This window comes from Populus trichocarpa, chromosome 1 (genome assembly GCF_000002775.5).
Source record: "Populus trichocarpa isolate Nisqually-1 chromosome 1, P.trichocarpa_v4.1, whole genome shotgun sequence".
In the NCBI taxonomy this organism is placed as follows: Eukaryota; Viridiplantae; Streptophyta; class Magnoliopsida; order Malpighiales; family Salicaceae; genus Populus; species Populus trichocarpa.
This window is the reverse complement of record NC_037285.2, coordinates 1,778,739-1,799,506: the sequence shown is the minus strand read 5'-3', so window position 1 is coordinate 1,799,506 and position 20,768 is coordinate 1,778,739. Positions and strand designations below refer to the sequence as shown.

The 20,768-nt window shown below is 35.5% G+C and overlaps 5 protein-coding genes across 6 annotated transcripts; all 5 read left to right on the top strand.

Moving 5' to 3' along the window:
• The first annotated feature begins 831 nt into the window (after window positions 1-831).
• Window positions 832-1,781, top strand: LOC7496016 (uncharacterized). The gene is made up of 2 exons (XM_002297730.4): window positions 832-1,234; window positions 1,594-1,781. Exons 1-2 carry the CDS (start codon window positions 847-849, stop codon window positions 1,608-1,610), a joined length of 405 nt encoding a protein of 134 aa, XP_002297766.1. The 5' UTR covers window positions 832-846; the 3' UTR covers window positions 1,611-1,781.
• A 1,804-nt stretch (window positions 1,782-3,585) lies between these two features.
• On the top strand, window positions 3,586-4,457 carry LOC7496017 (uncharacterized). Its single transcript, XM_002297731.3, has 2 exons — window positions 3,586-3,945; window positions 4,274-4,457. Exons 1-2 carry the CDS (start codon window positions 3,621-3,623, stop codon window positions 4,288-4,290), a joined length of 342 nt encoding a protein of 113 aa, XP_002297767.2. The 5' UTR covers window positions 3,586-3,620; the 3' UTR covers window positions 4,291-4,457.
• Window positions 4,458-5,640: 1,183 nt separating this feature from the next.
• LOC7496018 (protein EARLY RESPONSIVE TO DEHYDRATION 15) lies at window positions 5,641-7,506 on the top strand. Its single transcript, XM_002297732.4, has 3 exons — window positions 5,641-5,976; window positions 6,342-6,739; window positions 7,113-7,506. The coding sequence occupies exons 2-3, from the start codon at window positions 6,391-6,393 to the stop codon at window positions 7,274-7,276; spliced, it is 513 nt and encodes a 170-aa protein (XP_002297768.1). The 5' UTR covers window positions 5,641-5,976; window positions 6,342-6,390; the 3' UTR covers window positions 7,277-7,506.
• Window positions 7,507-7,797: 291 nt separating this feature from the next.
• LOC7496019 (uncharacterized) lies at window positions 7,798-13,014 on the top strand. 2 transcript variants are annotated; one of them, XM_024603096.2, is made up of 8 exons: window positions 7,798-8,105; window positions 8,743-8,824; window positions 8,967-9,017; window positions 9,460-9,511; window positions 10,596-10,654; window positions 11,563-11,608; window positions 12,444-12,567; window positions 12,801-13,014. In XM_024603096.2, the coding sequence occupies exons 2-8, from the start codon at window positions 8,750-8,752 to the stop codon at window positions 12,868-12,870; spliced, it is 477 nt and encodes a 158-aa protein (XP_024458864.2). In that variant the 5' UTR covers window positions 7,798-8,105; window positions 8,743-8,749; the 3' UTR covers window positions 12,871-13,014. The 2 variants fall into 2 exon arrangements, with proteins under 2 accessions (XP_024458864.2, XP_002297769.3); XM_002297733.4 differs by having other exon boundaries at window positions 7,858-8,105; window positions 8,701-8,824; window positions 12,801-12,985.
• Window positions 13,015-16,134: 3,120 nt separating this feature from the next.
• Window positions 16,135-17,991, top strand: LOC7496020 (protein JINGUBANG). The gene is made up of 2 exons (XM_002297734.4): window positions 16,135-17,663; window positions 17,858-17,991. Exon 1 carries the CDS (start codon window positions 16,400-16,402, stop codon window positions 17,648-17,650), a length of 1,251 nt encoding a protein of 416 aa, XP_002297770.3. The 5' UTR covers window positions 16,135-16,399; the 3' UTR covers window positions 17,651-17,663; window positions 17,858-17,991.
• Window positions 17,992-20,768: the final 2,777 nt, after the last annotated feature.

Sequence of the window (20,768 nt, the reverse complement as noted above, 5' to 3'; positions counted from 1 at the left end):
AAAGAACCATCTCAATCCAATAGTTTAAACTGTTAGGTGAGGTCTCAAGATATGATTTATATTATTCTCTAACAACAGTAATTTTATTATGCAAATTCCTCTCCTTGATTTTCTTGGTTTCTTGAATTGCCTTGATTTTCTTAATAAATTGATTTTATTTTAACTAGACGATAAAAGAAAAGACAATGATATTAAGTAGATAAATTTTTTTTAAAAAAAGATCAGAATACCTTGAAAAAAAAACAATGAAAGCATGAAATTGGATAAAACAAATTGGGTAAGTCAATAAAAGTTGAAGAACATATATAACGGGGAAAAAAATTAACTAGACAAAAGGATCTAAAATAAAAAATGATAATTAAAATAATGAGAGCAAAAATCTAAATAAAAAGTAAATTATAGAAGAACTAAATTTTTTTGATTAGAAAGTTACATTGAAAATAAAAACAACTAAACAAAAAGAGGGGGGGGGGGGAAGAATGAGGAAAAAATTAATAAAAAAACACAACATTAACTTGGTTAGGAAGGTGAGATTGAACCAGAAAGAAAGAAAAAAAGAATTTTGTTATATGAAAGCTGATATGAGAATACTCTTTATCTTTAATATAAAAAAATAAAAAAATAATTATAAAGCCTAGACTCACACCATATGGTCCACCTCAACAACTAGCTAAAACAAAGCAAGCAAAATCCTTACTTGTCCCTTGAATCCCTCGAATGTTTGAATCTTGAAGTGTTTCACATGTTAGGCATTTCAACAGCAAAAGCATATTATCTGCCAAATTATGAACCAACCTTGAGCATGCATAAAACACACCCACCCTCAAAACCCTATATAAACAAGCCATGCTTACCACCCTGCTCACACTCAAACAACAACCAAGAGTACCGGAGAGGGAGAAGAGAATTATGGCTATCTCGAATGTCCACTACTTTATGATCCTAGCCATTCTTGCAGTGATCGGAATTCTGATTCCGAGCAACAATGTAGCCCTTGGCCAAGAATGCCATGGTGACTTCCAAGGTTTAATTACACAATGTTCCAAGTATGTTCAGATACAAGGGCCACAGACAGACCCATCTCCCGACTGTTGCAATACAATCAAGACTCTCGATGTCCCTTGTGTGTGTAAGCAAGTCACTAACGACATTGAAGCTGTCATTAATATGGCAAAAGTGGCCCATGTTGCTCAATATTGTGGCATACCACTCGCACATGGCACCAAATGTGGAAGTAAGTTGCTCTTGTTTTCGTAAAAAACTCACTCGGATAAATTTCACTGTTATTAAATTTTGTTTGGATAGGTAGTTCTTAACTCGCTGACTAGATTTTAACTTGAATCGAGTTTTAAAAAATAATATATTTTTTTAAAAAAATATTAAAATAACATTATTTTTTATTGATTCATATCAACTCGAGTCACTTTGTTCATCTCGTAACTTGGGTTTTAGATTATATCCTGATCGTATTTAATAACTTTATTTCATGATCAAGATTTTTACTTGATTAATAATGATATTTATTTATCTTAGTTGGGATCTTCATTATGAATGCACTGCAATTGCTGACTATTTTTCCATGATTTATTGCAGGCTTCACCATTCCATGAAAGTGGTGACATCTACACTCCCAAGTCCCAAGTTATGGCTATGAGCTACTAATTACTGGACTAGAATAAACATTCAAGTTGATGTATTGAATAATTAACGAGGAAGATCGATAAAATATTCAAGTTGATGTATTGAGCTACTATTTTTCAAATGGATTTTGTTATTGAAGATGCCTTGATATGTGTGGACTGTGCTTGATTTGGATATACAGACTTGTTAATGGAGTGTGATCATTCGAGTGCTTTGGGTCCTTTTGAGCCTTAAACATTTTTTTTTTTGGCTTTGCCTGATCATCGCCTATTAAACTTGAAAATATTCACACAATCTTAAGTTCTAATTAATTTCAAAACAGTTGATTTTTTTAAAAATTAGTTCAATTTGTAAATCAATTTACTTTCCATATAATTAGAATAAATTCTAACATAGAAAAAAAATATAAGAATTTTTTCATACACTTAATTTAGAGTATTTTATAATTATTGAAACCATAATTACAAGACCTGGTCTAAAAATCAACTTGAAAAGGCATTTGAGTTAATTACCATATCATCAAGTCAATTCACATGTTAATGAATTAACATCAATCAATTAATTTTTATTAAAATTGTTTATTTTATTTTTTTATCTTGCTTAAAAAAAATTTATTGATGTTGATCCAGCATGGTTTGAACTGGAGAGGGCTTATCTAACTCAACCGGGTCGCTGAAAATCTAGTGGTTTGACTAAGTTAATTTTTTTTTAATTTAATTTAAAACCCGTCAAGTTATAAGTGATGAATGGATCAACCTTTTTCCATTTAATTCGTTGACCGAGCTCGAACATAGCACAGGAAAAATAATTCAAGGCATCCTTTTCTTCCAAAGCTATGAATGCCAAGGTGGGAAGAACGAGCATCGATCAAAATGGTTGCTGAATAATTTATTGCCTATGATTAGGGTGAAAGGGAGACGGTGGCTATATGGTTGTTTCCTTCCTCCTGTTCTTCAATTTTGTTTTTCTTTTTAGCTTCACCTTTTTTTTCGATTTGCAACATTTTTTAGATTTTTTTTATTATTTAGTGTTTATATATAAAATAATATAGTATTATTTTATTTTAAATAAATAAATAAATAAATTTTCTAATAATAAATTATATCTTAAGTTTTGCCCTCCCTATTAACTAATCCCAGCTCCGCCCCTGCGTATGATAATCATCAGAAATGTTAGAAAGTCGGTGGTGGGCAACGTCGAATTTGAAGTCTTGTTTATAATTGTCAGGTTATCCAGATTTTAACGACTTAATATTAAAAAATATTTGATAAGAAATCTGACTCGAATTTGAATATGTATTTGATAAGAAATCTGACTCCAATCATCTGATTTACTAGATTATCGAGTCGATACACTCAATCAAAATATCGAATTTAATTACTATATATAGCATAATTATGTGTAAAGAAGAGAGTTACTCCCTTTATATAGTTTGAGGCTGTTTATACCTTTCGTTAACCCTTAAAAAAAAAAAAAAAGCTATGGAAGAAACAAAAGAAAAGAGCTCACGAAGCAAAAATTATACAAAAGTAAAATTGATTGCTCGGATTGTCCAGATCATTCAATGCAAATTGCAGAAAACTTGTAAAGATGGGATGACTTCTTTGCTCAATGAACGTTTTCATTCACAAGAAAAATGAAATCTGTTACGAGTTTCAAAAATAACGCATGGGCTCACACCACAAGCAGCACCCAAAATAAACGAGCAAAGTCCTCAATTTCCCTTTACTCCAGTAAAAAATTCAAAGTGTTTCACATGCAACTCGTTTCAGGATTACCAAACAAAGAGAGTAACGTATAATATATGCTCAAATGGGACCAAATTGAGTCACAAAATCCATGCAAATCAAGAAACTGACGACCCTAACCCCCTTCCTCAAAATCTCTATATAAACCAGCCATGCCAATCCCACCATGTTCATACTCAGAAAATCACAACAGCCAGAGAGGTAGCTAGAGAGAGTAAATTAAATTAAGCGATGGCAATCATGAACATCAACTCCATGATGGTCTTGGCTTTTTTTGCCATGACTGGAATACTCATTTCCAGTGACCATGTAGCCCGTGGCCAAGGATGCCAAGGTGACTTACAAGGGCTAATAACTCAATGTGCAAGGTTTGTTCAAAGGGCTGGGCCACAAAAGGACCCATCTCAAGAATGTTGCAGCGTGATCAAGTCTGTTGATATCCCATGTGTGTGTAAATACATCACTGGGGAGATTGAAGCTGTCGTTGACATGGGAAAAGTTGTTCATGTTGCTGCCTCTTGCGGCAAACCACTTGACCATGGCATGAAATGTGGAAGTAAGTAGTAGTGTTACTCAGTGTTATATATAAGACTCGATACAGTTTGTGTCGACCCGGTGACCCATCAACTCAAGACATATCTCAAGTCAAATCAATGAAAAAACTTGATTTTTTTTAAATTAAAATGATATTATTTTGAATTTTTTAAAAAAATTTAAAATTTAAGTTGATTCGAGTCAGTTCATCAACCCGATCTTCATCTTGAGCCGGGTTGATTGCTGGATCAGTTGTTATTACTATAGTACGACTTTCTTTCTCTCTTTCACGTTAGTCATTGCTAACTTCTGCATTTCTTATTTATATTTATTTTTTTGATTCATTGCAGGCTACACAGTTCCATGAGGAGAGAATATCGATCGGGCATATGTATGCAAAGCTATGGCTTCAAGAGTTACTCATAAAATTAAAATAAATATTAGTAGCTCAAGTTGTATGATCAGGAGATAAAAACTCTTGTTATAATATGATGAAGCAATGAAATATATAAATATTTCTATTTTACTTGTCTAGTTTCATCTTTCCATCCCTACGACAAGAACGTAAATTAGCTATTTTAATTATTTATTTTAGAATAAGTTAGCTATTTTAATTGCTATTTAATTAATGTGTTTGTTGATGGAAATTAATATTAATCACTCATGTACCTTACATAAACAGAAGAGGGACAAAATTATAATTAAGCCCTTTCTCTCCAATCCTAAATATTGAATTTATTCTCAAAAGAATATATATATATATTAAAGTTTGTTTTTATATTTTAAAAATATTTAATTTTTTTTTATTTTCTTTTACTCTAAATTAATATATGAGTCAAACTAGTAGGTCTGGTGCTTGCCCAGGCTACGAGACTTAGGTACAGGCTTGTTTTTGGATCCTCTTTGAGGTCCAGACTGTGGTAAAAAATAGGCATGGATAAAAACAAATTATTTAAAAAAATATGTTAAATTATAGTCCATCACGTTGAATTGGTGATTTTCACAAGTAAATTCTATAAATCAAATAGTTGAAATCTTTTCGTAAGTAAATTAAGTAAAATCAACTTGAAGAGTATGGCCTAATGACTTCTCCTCCCAAAACGTGTTTGAAGTTTGAACCTCTTGAAATAAATAATTAAATGCAACAATTGTTAGATTTTATGTATATACCCACACCAATAATTATAATTTAAAATTTAGGATTCATAGTTTAATCTATGTTAAATTTTAGTTTAACCAAACAATATATTCATTTAATAAAATTCAGTTAACTCGATCAAATTTTTAATAGTTTAAATAATCAAGGTAAACTTATCTAAAAAATATATAAAAAAATGCTATTACTATTTAAAAAACAATAATTTGAATTAATTCAAATAACCTAAAAATTAACTCGATATTTAGATAATTTTTGGAATTTAACAATTGTTCCTAAGATAATTATTAAAAAATTGTATAGTATTTAAGTTATAAGTACTCGATAGAGATAAATATAAAAAAGAAAAAAAAATTACATGCGTCCTTTTTATAAGCAATTCTCTCACCCATTAAAAAAAATATATTTTTTGAATTGTTTTTCATATTTATCTCTTTTCTACATTATAAATATTTATAGGATAGAGATGGAAACAAGAAGAAAATTACATTCAACCCCTTTAAAAATAATTCTTTCACATGATGAACTTCAAATTTAAATAAAAAAACAAAAATATCTTCCCCAGTAGCCGCAAATCAACCGTCCGATGCCCACCAAACCCTCTCCACCGTCGTTCTTGTTTCCCAAACGAAAGATCTAGTCATCATCCTTTATCCACAGCCCAAATTCCTAATCACCCACCACGTTCCATTTAATCACCGATTTACCGCTGTCTTCGCTTTAAAAACCCAAACCTCAGGTTCTGAAACCAAACCGACCAGGCTCGGCAATATATATTTTTCTTATTGTCAAGATTCCCTCTTGTATCCATTAACGGCAATAATTTCTACTAGATTCTGTGTCAGTAAACCGTTCTCTTTGCCACAGGACACATTCAAGTTCTTTTTGGATCGGAAGGTAAGGAAATGATAATGATCTGATTGCTTTGCTTATGTAGATTTTGAGTTTTTTCTTTTCTTTTTGGTTGAATTGTTGATGAGAGGTTTAAAGTTCATTGCTTTATAGTTTTGGTGATGATATAGATGGATTTTTTGTTCTGGGGTTTGGATTTTTCTTGATCTTTTTGTGTGTCTTGAAGTTTTTGTTTTTGGGTTTCTTTTGTTTTGTGATTTGTGATGATCTGTGAGGTGCTCTTGTAGTTCCATTGAGTCTTGGATTCATGATCTTTGTTAAGGAGGTGTTTAGATTTGACTGAGTATTGGTTTCTAAGTGATTATTGGTGAAGTTTGTTGATAAAGATTGATTCTTGGTTGTTATTTTAGGAAAATTAACTGGTGTTGTGACTGGATTGATTCGCGAAAAAGTGGTGAAATGGCAACTTTGGTTTCTGGAAGATCGACATTGAATCCCAATGCACCTCTCTTTATTCCTAATGTATATCGACAAGTGGAGGATTTCTCACCGGAATGGTGGGAGCTCGTGAAAACTTCGACTTGGTTCAGGGACTTCTGGTTGAGTCAGCATCCGGAGGGGAGTTTTGATGGAAGTGCTGGTGCTGATGATGACCTTACGGATTTGCTGCCGGAGGATTTGGATGTTGGTGTTGAGGAGTTTTCTAACTTGGAAGCTCAATTTGAGGAGATGGTCATGTTGGCTGAAGCTGAAGAGAAAACTGACTTCAGTGCTACCGATCCCAAAGTTGAAATGAAGCCTCTAAATGGTAATATCTCTTACTACGACCTTTTTCTTCTCAAAATTGGATTGGATTTAGGTTGTATGATTTCAGATTGTATTGGTTTTGTGTTTGTTGTCTTCAATTTCGAAAATGGAGGGTTTGATGCATAGTAATAGCATTTGTGTTCTTAATGCACGATTCGAGTACTAGCTACAACATGTATAACATGATGAATCAGGAGATTGAACTTCAATCACTTTGAAGTTAATCACTGCTCTTTTCGGTAGTTAAACTTGATCTTCGTATCAATAGCGATGGAACAAACCACCTTTTCATTTTCTGAAGCTGTATATCATCATCCTCCAAGCACTATTATGGCGTTCAGGAAGAGTAATTGTAATTTTGTTGTGAAAAACAGGTCTCCTAGTGGATGTGAAAGCTTTGCTGAATGACCTAAACGTGCCAAAATCTCCCAAGGACAGAAATCCCAGATCTCCAAGAACCCCGACAAAGTACCAAACGAAGCCACTGCACTGCGTTTCTGGCAAGCGCACTGCACTAAACATCCACCAGCCTCGCTGAAGGAAATACTCGATCGTTCCAGAGTTGCATTTGTAGCAACATCACTAACATTGAGTAGTCAGAAGACTTTCTTCTCGTTGCCTCTGTAAATGCAAGGCTGTGCCGTTTTCGTGTCTTTCCTCTCATGCAATTTCATTTTAGCTTTCCATGTAAAAATCTGAACAAATCTTGTAATAACAAATGAACAAGAGTGCCTTCTTTGTGAGTATTGTTAAGGTTCTTTCTTGCCACCGTCCATAGCCATACGTGTTTGGAATCGGAGTAGCATAATTTTTTCAAAATGATTTTTGTTTTGAAGTATATAAAAATAATATTTTTTATTTTTTAAAATTATTTTTGATAATATTATATTAAAATAATATATAAATATATATAAAAAAATCCTTAGTAAAAAACAAAAATGTTATTCTCAAATCTTTATTCTCGGTGATATTTATTTATTCTAAACAATTTCTTATATCAATTTTATCCTAAACAATTTAGATTTCTCAATTTTTTTTATGTTAGTTTCCAATAAAATTTTATCTGAATTTTATTTTTTCTCAGTATTTTTATAAATTACATTTTTGGTAATGGGATAAAAATAAAATAAAATAATACAATGACTAAAGTGCCCTCTTATATATAATATCATGCAAGAAAACTAAATCACCTCACACGCTCTTTCTCTTCCTCCCGATCACTCGAGACTCTCTCTCTTGTGTTTCTCAACTAAAACGAAGAACTGAAAAATAAATCAACAGATCATCTGCTTTCTCTGATTTCCATATTTCCTGTGTTCTTATCTCGTGTAGATTCCCTCTCTTTTGCCTGGAACTCAATAACGCAGGTAACAATTATTTTTCGATCGAGACTTTGAATATTGGTTTTAGGCTGTTCAATCGATAAAATTGAGGGTTTCCAGGAAACGTTTTTACCACGATCTAACCTAATTAGGCATGTTTAATCGAGAATTTATCAAAACCCCCAATAGTGTAATGTATATATAGATAGTTATTGGTTTCTGCTGCTGTTTCATTGATGATTATCTTTTTCAGCCTCTCGGGAATGCCATATAGTGTAATGTACATGTAGATAGTTAAGTTTGGTGTATTGTATGCTAAAGTTTGATACTTTTGTAGGGTTTTTGGCTAATACTTGTTTTTAAGGTTGCAAACTGAGTTTTTCACAATCTTGAGTTTTGAGAGGTCTTTTTTGCACATTTAAGAAAAACCCACTTAAGTAGTTTTAGAAATTCATATTTTTTTTTTGTTCTAAAAGAGGATATTGCACATTTAAGAAAAACCTACTTAAGTAGAAATTCATATTTTTTTAGTTCTAAAAGAGGATAATGTTTTTCGGGGTGATTGGAATTTTCTGTTAATATGATGGATTGTTGTACTTTGGTTGTGTATGTTGAGTTGTTGTTTGCTTATCTGTGGCAGATTGAAAGCCAAACCGTTTAAATTTGGTGCGTTTATGTAAAGATTATCAATGTCAGAATCGAAGTCAAATCCTCAAAGTAGTTTGCGATGCCATCACTGTGCTGGCCCTCTGACCAAAGAGATGGTACCCTCTTCCACAGCTCAATATTGTATAATGCATAATTTTGAATCTATGTTTCATTGCATAATTCATTGATACCTTGAAATATAAAATATTAATCTACTCTTGTCTGGTTTTTTTTTCAATTTTTTTTTTCTGATTGCAGGAAACTAGTCAATGGACTGTTCGACCTCTAATCAGAGATAGCTTTTCCATGGTAAATACTTTTTATGATTTTTCCTGTCTTCAGATTTTAGGTAATTGTGGGCACTGTAAAAGAGAGCATGTAATCAGATGATCCTTCTATCTGTCGTGCCTACCCTGCACTCAAATATTATTGGACTTGTGGGTGGCATGTCTAGGATTAAAATGTGGGAGTATAATTTGGAAGTACATATAGTAGCACTTTAGGTTTATTTGTGTAAACGAGGTTGCTTTATGTCACATATTGACTGTTCCCTTTTTTAGTTTTGAAAGTTTGATTGATTTTTCTGAGGTAATGGAATTGGGTTATGGGATCAGTAACCAATCACTACTTTCATGTATTTGACGGGATTGCTTGTAGTGGCACACTAACTGTTATTGAGTTTATGCTACAGGAGTTTCTTCTAAACGATAGAGGGTGGGGCTTATATTTTCTTTTTGCTGTTTTGGTTTAGATTGGCTCTGCTGTTGGTGGTACAACAAGTGCATTTTATGGATTCAACCATGGTATGGGTTTCTGTTTCTTGCACTCTTTGCTATCTGTTGTTGATTTGGTTAAGTTGATAATTGATATTATCTGACCATCTTTCTGCTCTTATTATTAAATTCTTATTGTGTATGATGTTCAGCTATTATATGGCTTGTTGTCTTTTATTTAGTCTTTGGCACACATTTTTCCTTATATTTTTTTTCACCAAGTTGTCCATTAATGTTTATAAGGAGTAACAGAAGAAGAAAAGGAGGGAGAGAAATAAAAACTAGAAAGAAAACAAAACCAGGGCATTGATGATGGCAATCCATCAACTTATAACAGCACTAAACTTCAGCGAATATCCAAAAACATTTATTTCACTATTAGTGGAGTGCCATTATAAATTGGTAGAGTGGGATCTTCATAAACCATAAAACCATTGTCAAACTAAAGCAATGGAGTATCATCTTGCTGAACTCATCAAGTCTGTGTTTTCCATCTAGAACAACAATGCAAATGAAAGATACAAGTGTGATTCTGGAAGTGGCCCACATACCAGAAAGGCAATGCTTGGCACTGAATACTGGAAAAAAAGGACCTGCTAGTTGCAATTTAGCATCTGCCTTGCTTGTTGCCAATCTGCATTCATTATATACTTTCCATGAATACTGTGTTTTATATCTTGAATCATCATGCGGGTAGAAAGGCCAGCTCTGGGGAAGAAAGAGAGCTCCAAATTGCTTCAGTCGACAAGCCTTTTTATTGTTTGAACTTTAGTTCATAGATTGTAATTTCATTGCAAATTGCTTTTCTTTATACCATTTCAGATTATAAATGTTCGACAATTCTTTTTTCCATATGGTTTTCTGACCAAATAAAAATGTGATTGGTGCACACATCCTGCACAAATATGTGTGTAACTTACAAAGATATTTGTTATATCTTTCTTCACTTCTTACCTGCATTGCTTTTCATTATGTATCACAGTTACTTTATGGTAGCTATTTTCTAACTTCATGGCTTGGACCGCAAGGAACCTTTTTTTGTTAATAAAATTATGCAACAACTGGTAGTTGTTCTCTTTTCCTTCCTTTTTGATGAATATATCTGTCGATGCAGTGATGCCAGTAGTCCGGAGATGGGTAAAAGGACCAATGTGGCTCCATTTCTTTATTGGTGTAAGTTTCTCGAATGCCTTTAATGTTTTCACCTCTCTAACCCATTTTGAATTTTTTTAGTAAATATTATATATATTAGTGACAACAATGAAAATATGAAACTTATGATATATATATATATATATATATATATATGCATATATAGGCATAATTATGCCTACATAATACAAGATATGATATATTTTCAATGCATTGTTGGATCTCCCTAACTAATTAAAGGAAATCTAATATTCAGATAGCAGAAAGAAAATTTAGTAACGTAACTAAAGTCTCAATGCCAAGAAAAGAAAAGAAAACATTGGATGGAATTTTTTGGCAACTTGATAAAGTGGTACCTGCTATTCTTTTCATATATACTCTCCCAATTAATGAAGAATGTTTTAATGTATTCAATTTTCATTCCATTCCATGAAGCTAAAGCCCAGTGGTTGTAATAAAAAAAACCTTGAGATAAGCATATGCTTTGTCTAAAGAATGCAAAGAAATTATTCACTATACTCAAGGCAGTGCTCCCTCCTTTCTCCTTCATTTTGGATCCCCTTGTACTGGCTATAATTGCATTTGCATGAATGTGAGAGGGAGCACTTGACCTGGTATAGTGAATAATCATTCTAGGATGGCGACAAACAGAGGGCCTCTCAAGCAATCATGTCTTGAGGCTATTTGATTATGCTTTGACTCTTAAACCTTGAAAACACTTCCAGAAAAATTAAAGGGTTTTTCTTGGTCTCTCTATATGTATATTCAGCAGGGAATTCATTTCTAACTTCTTGGCTCCTAGAGTGCTCAATCACCTTAATATGTTTTCCATGTATGCAGAAACTTCTGTAAAATCATGTTCTTTGTCCAATATAGTTTCTTGTTGAACAGTTTTTAGTTTACTAATCAAAGTCTTTGTGTGCATGCAGGCACCTCCTGTAATAGTATTCTCTTCAGCTTGTGCGGGATTGGCAGGTCAGCAATACTATCTTTAAATTTTCTTGTGGGATGATTCATTATTTTACTGGCATTCAATTAAATGAATGTCATAATGAACATCGTGTTTTATATCCATGGGACTTGTTCTGTAAATGGCCATGACTATAAGAAATATCCTTAGACTGTTATGGGATGTGCGATGATCTCCAAAGGGGTGAAAGAGGAAGTATCCTTCTGGGACTCTGTTCTTTAGAATTTCCTTGCATAGCTACTAATTTAATCACTAAAGATCTATAGTGAGTAGAGGCTGAGGCTGTCTGTCTTTTGAGGTGGCAGTCCACCTGCAAGAGAACAAAAATGGTTGGCTGGTTACCTGCATGTGAATTGCAGGCTAATGCATTTTTCAAACTTCAACTTATTCTCTGGTTCTCTTCAGTAAGAAGCCAAAAATAAATAAAATTTTGAAACTGTGGTTCCCAATATCCTGTACTCGATAGCATTTGAACTTCATTCTCATGGACATTGGACGCTTTAGCCCATTTTCTTGGGATCCAGTTGCGATAGCTAGTCTTGATGCTGTTCTATTGGATTAGTAAAAGTAAAATTTTGCTTATTGCTTTGCAACAGTGTGTCGGTAGCTGCTCAAGCACATGTACTTTTATCATGTCTCAATGTTCTGAGCAGGCATTAATTTTGTGAGTGGATTGAATGGTAGTTTGGTGTTTATTTTGGCATATTGCTCAGTCTATCAATACTATACGATTAAACTGTATGGACCTGGCCCAAAGGGGAAAATCAGTTACTTGCTATTGATTCTGTTAGTTTTGGGTAACAGTGCCTTTTGAGATTCTTAACATTGGAAATGCTACAGGTGGTGCTGTTCCAGCGCTGGCGCAGCTTGCGTCCTCTTCTTACCATGCAGCATTCTCATCTCCTTCGTTACCTCCTTCCTCTCAGGATGATAAAAGGCAAAAGTCCAGAAATTCCTCCACTCTGTAAGATATATTTTCTTGGTCAGTGTATCTGTGCATCAGTACACATGGGGGGAGAGAATGCCACTAAGGTCTGCCTTTGTATATTGTCACTGCAAACATGTGCTTCTTAGGGCCTTGTAAGCATATGCTTCTGTAGTTTCGCAAAGTAATATCGACTCAGCTTTTTAAGAAGTTACCATCATTTTTGTTGATATTTATTTAATGTCCGAAGTTTTATATCTGCAATTTTGTAGGATGGTAATGACTTGCATCCTAGTTATGATATCAATAATCACTCATTTTCCAGTATTGCCAATTTGTTGAAAATATTTCAACTTTCAAGAAGTACTCATGCCTCTACTTTCAGAAGGTTTCAGGTTAGAGTTTTTCTTTGTAACACAAGGTAAAACTTCATGAATGCTCAAGAAACATGAGAATCTATGTGGAAGAATGTCTTTGGGTTTGGCACTGTCGGTTTGGGCTACCAGAGGCCCTGTCTCTATTCCCTCCTCTTCTCTTTTCCAAATTGGAGGATTAAATGTGGTTTTGGTTTAGTAAATGCATTTGTTCTAAAGGAGAATATCATGAAAACTCCATGTCATGGCAAACTTAATACCAATCTTTTACTTAAAGTCAGCTAGGGTTTGACTATTTAAAGGGAGTAAATGTTGGTAAATGAAATCCAGTTTGCCAACTACTGGCTGGTGAATGCTAATGTGTTATGGAGCTTCCTTCAAGTAATAACAGTAAAACAATCAAGATTGAATGTGAAATTTTCTTTCATTCTAGGGATTACCTCAAATTAGCCCCAATCTGTAACCCTTTTTCTGAATTAGGTTCCCCAATTTGTCTAGGAATCCCCAGTTTGATCCTTCCATCGAAAACACTCCTACCTTCATCTATAGGCTGGGAACCCAGTTGAGGAAAGGCTTTGGCACATTTGTTAACAGAAGGATCCAATTGAGGATTCATGGATACTATGTACTTTCATGCAATGTACTTACTACATGAAGGAAACAAAACAAATATATGTGCTTTCTTTCAGGTAATGTTCTTGTAACACACGGATCAGAAAGCTTGTTTAATTAAGGCTTACAATAAGGTTCCTCCAAATTAATGCAGCAGAAAATCCTACTTTCTCCATAGCTGAAACATCTGTCACTCTGTAACCATGTCTAATGACCAAACCTGTTGCAGTTGAGTGAACAATTGTTATCATTGGACGGCTTCTGCTAATGCATTGCAGCTTCACATGCCTTCAAAGCAATTCCTCTAAATGGAGGGGTGTTTTTGAAGTTTGTCCTTGATTTATATATATATATATATATATATATATATATATATATATATATATATATATATATATATATATATAAATCAAGGACAAACTTCAAAAACACCCCTCCATTTATTGGGATTATATCATTTTTTTCCCAAACAATTTTTTGTATCAATTTTATCCCTAAACAATTCGGGTTTTTCCACTGGGTCCTTCTATTAGTTTTCTTTAAGCTAAGGTTCCCTATAAAACAATGTCGTTTCTCACAACAAAACAGGGGGAGGGAATAAAATTCAAGGAAATCGACAACAAAACAAGGGGTGGGGTGGGGTGGGTGGGTGGGTGGGGATAAAATTCAAGGAAATCGACGACCAAGTACCGATCGAAAGATCTAATTGAAAATTTCTGAAAGTCAAGGGGGGAAATTGACACAAGAATTTGTTTGACAACAAAATTGAGAATACCTACCCAGTTTGGGGTTTGAGACTACTTGTCCTAAGACCATTCTATGTCTGCTACCAAAGGGGTGCCTCGTGCCTTGACACCATTAAAAATAAAAGCACAGCATATTGGAAATCAAAAAACATGCTACCAAAGTCTTCAGAAATTGTTCAAAGGTATACTCAAAGTCTACCAACCTTTTTTGAAGGATTAATATATGTTTGAACACAGAATTAGCATTGTAAATTCAGTCCAGTTTTTTTAACCTTACTTGTTTGTAGAATAATTCCATGCTTTTCCTGGCAACTTCTCTTAATAATTTGATGGGAAACACAAACACATTCATTCATTATAAGTTCAGGAGTATAATAATCATAGTTATTCAGAAGGATGGGTCGGTCAATAATTATTTTTTATTAAAAAAGTTTAAAATCACGTGTTTTTGAATAAAAATAAAAATCAACCTGGATTTCAACCGGGTCACGGGTTGATTTGATGGGTTGATAGGGTCAATCTTGGTAAATTTCTTTTGACACTCGGCCTGAGCCAAGGAGCAGGTCGACCAGATCCCCAGTCAATTGGGTTTAACTGGGTCAGTTTTTTTTTACACCCAGCCTAGGCCAAGCGATGGGTAAACCGGGTTTCAAGTCAATAGAGACTAACTATATTAGTTTTTTAACACCCGTCCTGGCCCTGGAGGACCAATTTCCTAGTCAATTGAGTCCAACTAATTAAGTTTTTTTTGACACTCAACTTCGATAGCGGGCAAGTTAGACCGGTCTCGAGTTAACCGAGTCTAATTGAATAAGTTTTTTTTGACATTCAAATTAGGCATTAAACAAGTTATCTGGATCTTAAATCTGATTTGCCGAGTCAATCAAGTTTAATATAAGTAATAATAACATTGAAAGATAACGAAAGGGAGGAAATGCATGTGGTTTTCTCATTACATCTAATGACCGGCCACTTTTAGCTTTGGAAGTAATTTAAAATTTGGATGCAATAAACAAGGTTAGTAATATATTAATAAAAAATAGTTATAGTGGTGTCAATAATCGAAGCTAGTGGTTCCCCTTGTGATTAATTGAACTTGAAGCTTTAGGTGAGCTTTTAGAACTTCTCTCTCTAATAATTTCTGTGTATCAAGAACCAAGAATGTGATTCGTGTGAATCATGTGATGTAATGACGATTAGTGCTCCACTAAATCTTACTTAACCAAGATAGGCACCACATCAGGAATTTTGTTGGGAGGTTTTAGGACTTGTTTAGGGCAAAAGGGATTCTGGAAAGAAAAGAATAACATTCTTTTTCTGCTTGGAAGAATATTAGGCAACCTTTTGATGCTCAAAACAAAGATTTGGTGTATCAGGTTTCGAGGAAGAATGTCTGAGCTCTTGTGTTTCTGGTAGAAAAGCATGGACCATGGTGGTCTTGTCTCCCTGCTTGACCTTTCTTGGAAGCTGCGTAGACTTCATTAGTTGCTCACATCCCACGCTAATTTTGACTCTCTAATTCATACTAGAAACTAGATTGCTGGGTCGATCGAGTGACCCATCAATCCAGACAAGATGTTAAAGTATCTTACAAGTTAACTTGGTTAAATTTAGATGATTCTACATGTTGAGTTGAGTCTTTTCATGAGCTTACGAGTTAATTTTTTTTTTTTTTTACCAAAACAGCATTGTTTCTTTATGTTGTTTCAGCATGACAGATTCAGTAAATTATCGAGTTAATTGGGGAGATTAGGAGGAGTTTATAACTATGATACAAGAATTTTGTGTCTAGTGAACAGAGATTTCACATCATTGTCATGATTGCTTAAAAAATGAAATTAATAAAAGCCCCAAGGCCCATAACAGCTAAGCTCAATCCTCCATTAAATAAAAGAGAGTTAAAAAAATGGAGGTCCCTAGCTTACTTTTTCAGGATCAAACTAACGTTTTCAAAGTAGCCGTTGGACCTCCTTCTTATACCATTTAAATACTCTCTCACCAAATTCTTTAGCTTTCCGTCAAGAAATCCGTGTCTCTCTCCGCTCCTCTCTCCGCTCCTCTCTCTTTCTCTCTCAAAGACAAGAAAAACCTTTTTTCAGACCAAGAAACAAGATTCCAGACTGGTTTACGGTCGCTTCAATGGATCTTCTTGTGTCAGAAATCACAACTCCTTCAACTCCATTATTATTTGCAGCAGCTACAAGTACTATTGGCATGAGTAGTACTAGCAGCAGCAGCAGTATTTGCAGCAGTGAAGCCAGTGAAGATAGCCCGGCAATATCATTTCGTTTTGAGCTTCAAGATGTCAAGTATGATTATCCAAGCAAATCTCTATCTGGGGCTTATTCATATAGGCCTTTGGCTGTTTTATCAGATCATGTTGGACCAGTTTCTTGCTTGGCCTTATGTGGGGAATTCATTCTAAGTGCTTCTCAAGGCAAGGATATTATAGTTTGGCAACAGCCTGATTTGAGGTTGTTTACAAAGTTTGGTCAAGGTGATGGTTCTGTTAAGGCATTAGTTTCTGTTGGCAATAAGGTTTTTACTGCTCATCAAGATAGTAGAATTAGAGTATGGAAGGTGTCAAGGAGGTCTGAAAACGTGTTTAGGCTTGTTGATACACTTCCTACTACAAAGGATTATTTAGGAAAGTTTATGAAGCAAAGTAATTATGTGCAAACTAGGAGGCATCATAAGAAATTATGGATTGAACATGCTGACAGTATTTCTTGTTTAGCTGTTTATAATGGGTTAGTTTATTCTGGTTCTTGGGACAAGACTCTTAAGGTTTGGAGGATATCAGATTTGAAGTGTTTGGAGTCAATTAAGGCTCATGATGATGCTATAAATGGATTGGTGGCTTGTAAAGGGATAGTTTATTCAGCATCTGCAGATGGGAAAATAAAGGCTTGGGGGAAAGAGGGAAAGAGTTCACATTCTTTGAAGGGGATTTTGGAGGGTCATAAAGATGTTTCGCTTAATTCAGTGATTGTTTCAGATGATGGAAAGTGGGTTTATGGAGGAGGATCAGATGGGTTTGTGATGGGGTGGGAAGGGAGTTATGATTTTGTGAGTTGGAAGATGGTGTCTGAGACGAAAGCACATCAAATGGCTGTTTTGTGCATTTGTCTAGCGGGGGAGTTTTTGTTTAGTGGATCAGCTGATAAGAATATTGGTATATGGAAGAGAGAGGCTTTTGGTAAGCTTTCCAAGGTCGGGGTCATAAATGGCCATGAAGGGCCTGTCAAGTGTCTACAAGCATCACCTAATATTGTTGGTGGTGGGTTCTTGCTTTACAGTGGTGGCCTTGACAAGAGTTTAAGGGTCTGGTGGGTGCCCAAGCACTCTACATTAGAGAATACAGAGGAAAAGTCCATCAGCTTGTGTTAGTAGGACCTTCAAGGTTGAGTCTTGAAGCACTGATTCCCAGTTTTTTTTTTCATGTGTTTGCAGTGCTTCTAAATTGGTTTTAAATTTTTTGATTAAGATTTCAAGTGTGAAAAGCATAGGGAAAATTGAATCCTTAGAGGATCAGTTTGAAGTTCTTTCCTTTTTTGTTTGTTTTCCGGATTTTGATTTTTGGTATGTTGTTTTTAGGGCTTAAACTTTGGATGATGCAGCTCATCTAGGGCAAGATCTGTGGTATATATGCTCTAGAGTGTTGTGAATTATACAGGTTTTACATTTCTATAAATTGTAATTAGTGTGTTGAAGGAATCAGTCAATCAATGTGTCACGAACAGAAGGAAAGAAGGCACAAACGAGCAAAGGGGAAAGTGAAACAGGATTTTGATTTTTAAATAAATGGAACCAAACGGCTGCGTTTTTGTGCAGCTTCATTTTATATTCTAGTAGGCCAGCTGGTACAGCCACGTAGTGATGCCACGCTGGCATTTACAATATTGTCTTTAAATTCCCTAATCATTGTAACAGAAAGGTGTGGAAATTTTACAACAGAATTCTCAAACTCTATTCCCTGTTCTCTCTTTCTCTCAACACGTTCTGGACGTGATAACCTTCTTCTCCCTTCTCAAACCTCTTTCCCCTTCGTTCTTCCCTTGCTTAATTCAAGGCTTCCAGTTAACCTGCAGCAAATTGGTATCAGAGCCATCATCTTTGGATTCAACAAATGGCACCAGAAACTAGATCCCAAGATGTAAGAAGAATGGATGATTCTTTGGAAGCTGCTAATCAAAGAGTCAATGGAATAGAAGTCAAGTTGCACGCTCAGTCAGATGACCTAGCCCAGCTGAAAGCCATGATGAAGGAAATGGCAAATCAACAAATCTCTATTAAACAAACCCTGCAAACCTTGGCGGGTGAAGCAAGTTCCTCCCAGCATGTTCGAATGCCCCAACACCCTGCTCCGGCCAGCAACCAAGATTGGACAGGAGAAGGACCACCTACCTACAGGTCACGCAGACCCCGGCGAGATTTCCCTTCTTTTGAAGGGGAAGAAGTGCATAAATGGTTGTACAAATGCAACCAGTATTTCGACTTAGAAGAAATTCCTGAGACTGACAAACTGAAACTAGCTTCATATTATTTGGATGGCTTGGCACTTTACTGGCATCAGAATTATACCAGAAACCTAGAAGGACATGAGGTTACATGGGCAGAATATGTGGATGCATTGTGCTGTCGATTTGGAGGTCAAAAGGACCCCTTAGAAGAACTCACTGAGCACAAGCAGGAAGGAGACTTGGAAGGTTATATCAGGGACTTTGATATGCTATGGAATAGAGCACAAATCTCAGAGAAGCAGGCCTTGGTGTTCTTCCTAGGAGGCTTGGAGATAGAAATCAAGAACCTAGTAAAAATGTTCGAGCCAAAATCACTCAAACAAGCTTACAACCTAGCTAGGTTGCACAACAATACCCTCACATACCGAAAAATCACCCCTCATTACCCAAAACAACATAGCCTGGCAAGTTCCAACTCCCAGCCTGCAAAATTTACATATCCTGCCAGCACTTACAAGACCAACCCCAGTCACCCCTTCAATCCTTCAAAACCTTCCCCACCAGCCTTGTTGCCTACGCCTACCAACCCACCCTTCAACAATAATAATGTATACCCTAACCACAAACCTGCCAGACCTATCAGAACCAAAGAAATGGATGAAAGAAGAGCCAAGGGCCTATGCTTTTGGTGTGATGATAAGTTCGTACCAGGGCATAGATGCAGAAATCGCAAGCTATATTCCCTCTGTATAGTAGAGGATGATGGAGATAATTCATCAGAAGAAGAGGAAACCATGGAGGCAAGGAATACAGAAAATCTCACCCCTCATCTATCTCTCCAAGCAATCCATGGCACAGCAGGATGTCAAACCATTAAGGTATGGGGAAAGATAGACAAATGTCCCATCTTAATCTTGATTGATTCGGGCAGTACTCACAACTTCATTCATGCTGATCTGATGGACAAACTTGAATGCCCCACGACAACCATAAAGCCTATGGTGGTGGAGGCAGCTAATGGTGGCACCATGTCTTGCACTTCAGTATGTAAGAACCTGCAGTGGAAGATGCAAGGAGTTCAGTTTCAGGCAGACATATATGTTATGAAGTTACAAAACTATGATATGATTTTGGGAATCCAATGGTTGAAGCTGCTAGGAAATGTATTGTCCAACTATGAAGATAGATGGGTATCCTTTTGGTGGCAGAACAGAGAAGTAACTTTAAGAGGAGAAAATCCTAGAATTGCTCAATCTATACGCCTAGAGGAACTAAATGGACTGCTTAGCACTGAAACCTTATTATCTGAAGTCAGGCTTTGCAGCTTGAGAGTGGTGGGAAAGGCTGAATTGGTAAACCCTGCTCAGGGAATACCACATGCTGGGGAAGGCAATGAGGACTCACCATTACAGACTCTACTAACAGCCTACCAGCATATTTTTTGTGATCCCCAAGGGTTGCCCCCAGCTAGGAGACATGATCACAAAATACCCCTGAAGGACGAGAGCCAGGCTGTCAATTTAAGATCCTACAGATACTCAGGCTTACAAAAGGATACTCTAGAGACTCTAGTGGCTGAAATGCTGGAGGCAGGCATAGTGCAGCCCAGCAACAGTCCCTTTGCCTCTCCAGTGGTGCTTGTGAAAAAGAAGGATCAGACTTGGCGATTTTGTGTTGATTTTAGAGCCCTCAACAAGATCACTATCAAAGATAAGTACCCTATTCCTATAATAGATGAACTGCTAGAAGAACTAGAAGGGGCTGCCATCTTTTCGAAAATTGATCTAAGGGCAGGTTACCATCAGATTCGCATGGTCTCAGAAGATGTTTTTAAAACAGCCTTTAGAACACATAATGGCCACTATGAGTTCCTAGTCATGCCCTTTGGCTTATCTAATGCACCGGCCACCTTCCAAAGTTTAATGAATGATATTTTTCGAGCTCATTTAAGGAAGTTTATTTTAGTTTTCTTTGATGATATATTGGTTTACAGTAAAACCATGGCCGACCACTTACAACACCTTAGATTGGTATTTGAATTGCTA